General features: G+C 37.9%; 1 protein-coding gene across 1 annotated transcript in view; it reads left to right on the top strand.

The window, feature by feature from the left end:
• The window catches only part of LOC118413658 (DNA repair protein RAD50-like), a 24,828-nt gene that overhangs the window by 3,388 nt on the left and 20,569 nt on the right, over window positions 1-871 (top strand). Inside the window, exons 4-5 of the mRNA XM_035817185.1 lie at window positions 7-51; window positions 489-600. Of these exons, the coding sequence (XP_035673078.1) occupies window positions 7-51; window positions 489-600 (157 nt within the window). The remainder of the gene's footprint in view (window positions 1-6; window positions 52-488; window positions 601-871) is intronic.

Below are 871 nucleotides of genomic sequence, written 5' to 3'. Positions count from 1 at the left end.
AGACAGGAACTGCAGCCAGTGGAGAAGCGTATCGACAAGATCAATGCCAAGGTGAAGTAGAGCGTTCTCTGCAGCCCAAATTATGATCATAGTGCAGTTGACAAGACGGCTTTCAAAATTGACATTAAGCAGAACAGAAATCATAATCTTCCCCAAAGCATTAATGTGATTAAGTTAAGTTAGTATTCAGCCATGTTCCCTTGCAGTTGTTGAAATTTACCTTAGTAGAAGTGATGCTTAATACGGCATTAGTGCAACACAGGTTTGCGCATTTGGTGCAAGTGCGAGCTTAAGCCAGGTTGCTAAAAAAAGTTTCATTCATGCTGTATATCTAGTGCATCTACAGATTTATAATGTATTTGTGTTCACTTAGTGTATTACATTATGGGCAAGCATTCTGATGTCATTGTGTATTGTCCTACATCTGTGATAAAGAGTAATTGTAGACATTTATCCTCTTTGATATGCTAATTGACCTGTTAATACAGGCCAATGAGATCCACCAGCTTGAGAAGAAGATCAGCAGTTTACAGAGCAGGAAGACACAGATGGAGAGAGACATGCAGGACCTTAGAGACAACCTGGAGAACATCTTCTCAGGTGGGCAAAACTCTCTTCCTTTTCCAGAATGTATTTGTGATCACAACAACTGTGTGGCAATAAGAAAAATGAAGAAAAAAAGGTTTGTATGTAAAGAATTTAAAGTTACAAGAAGGGTTCATATCTACACAAGTTGAATATCTTTCAGCTGAGCATTTGGAGAATATTTTGAGAGAAGAATTACAAGAAGATTTACTGCCATGTCTTACACAGTGTGCAAGGATATAAACTTTCACTCTAAAGTAAGTCTCCTTGAATGTTTCATTCCATG

The sequence above is a fragment of the Branchiostoma floridae genome, chromosome 4 (assembly GCF_000003815.2).
Source record: "Branchiostoma floridae strain S238N-H82 chromosome 4, Bfl_VNyyK, whole genome shotgun sequence".
Taxonomy (NCBI): domain Eukaryota; kingdom Metazoa; phylum Chordata; class Leptocardii; order Amphioxiformes; family Branchiostomatidae; genus Branchiostoma; species Branchiostoma floridae.
This window is presented reverse-complemented; position numbering and strand designations above follow the sequence as displayed.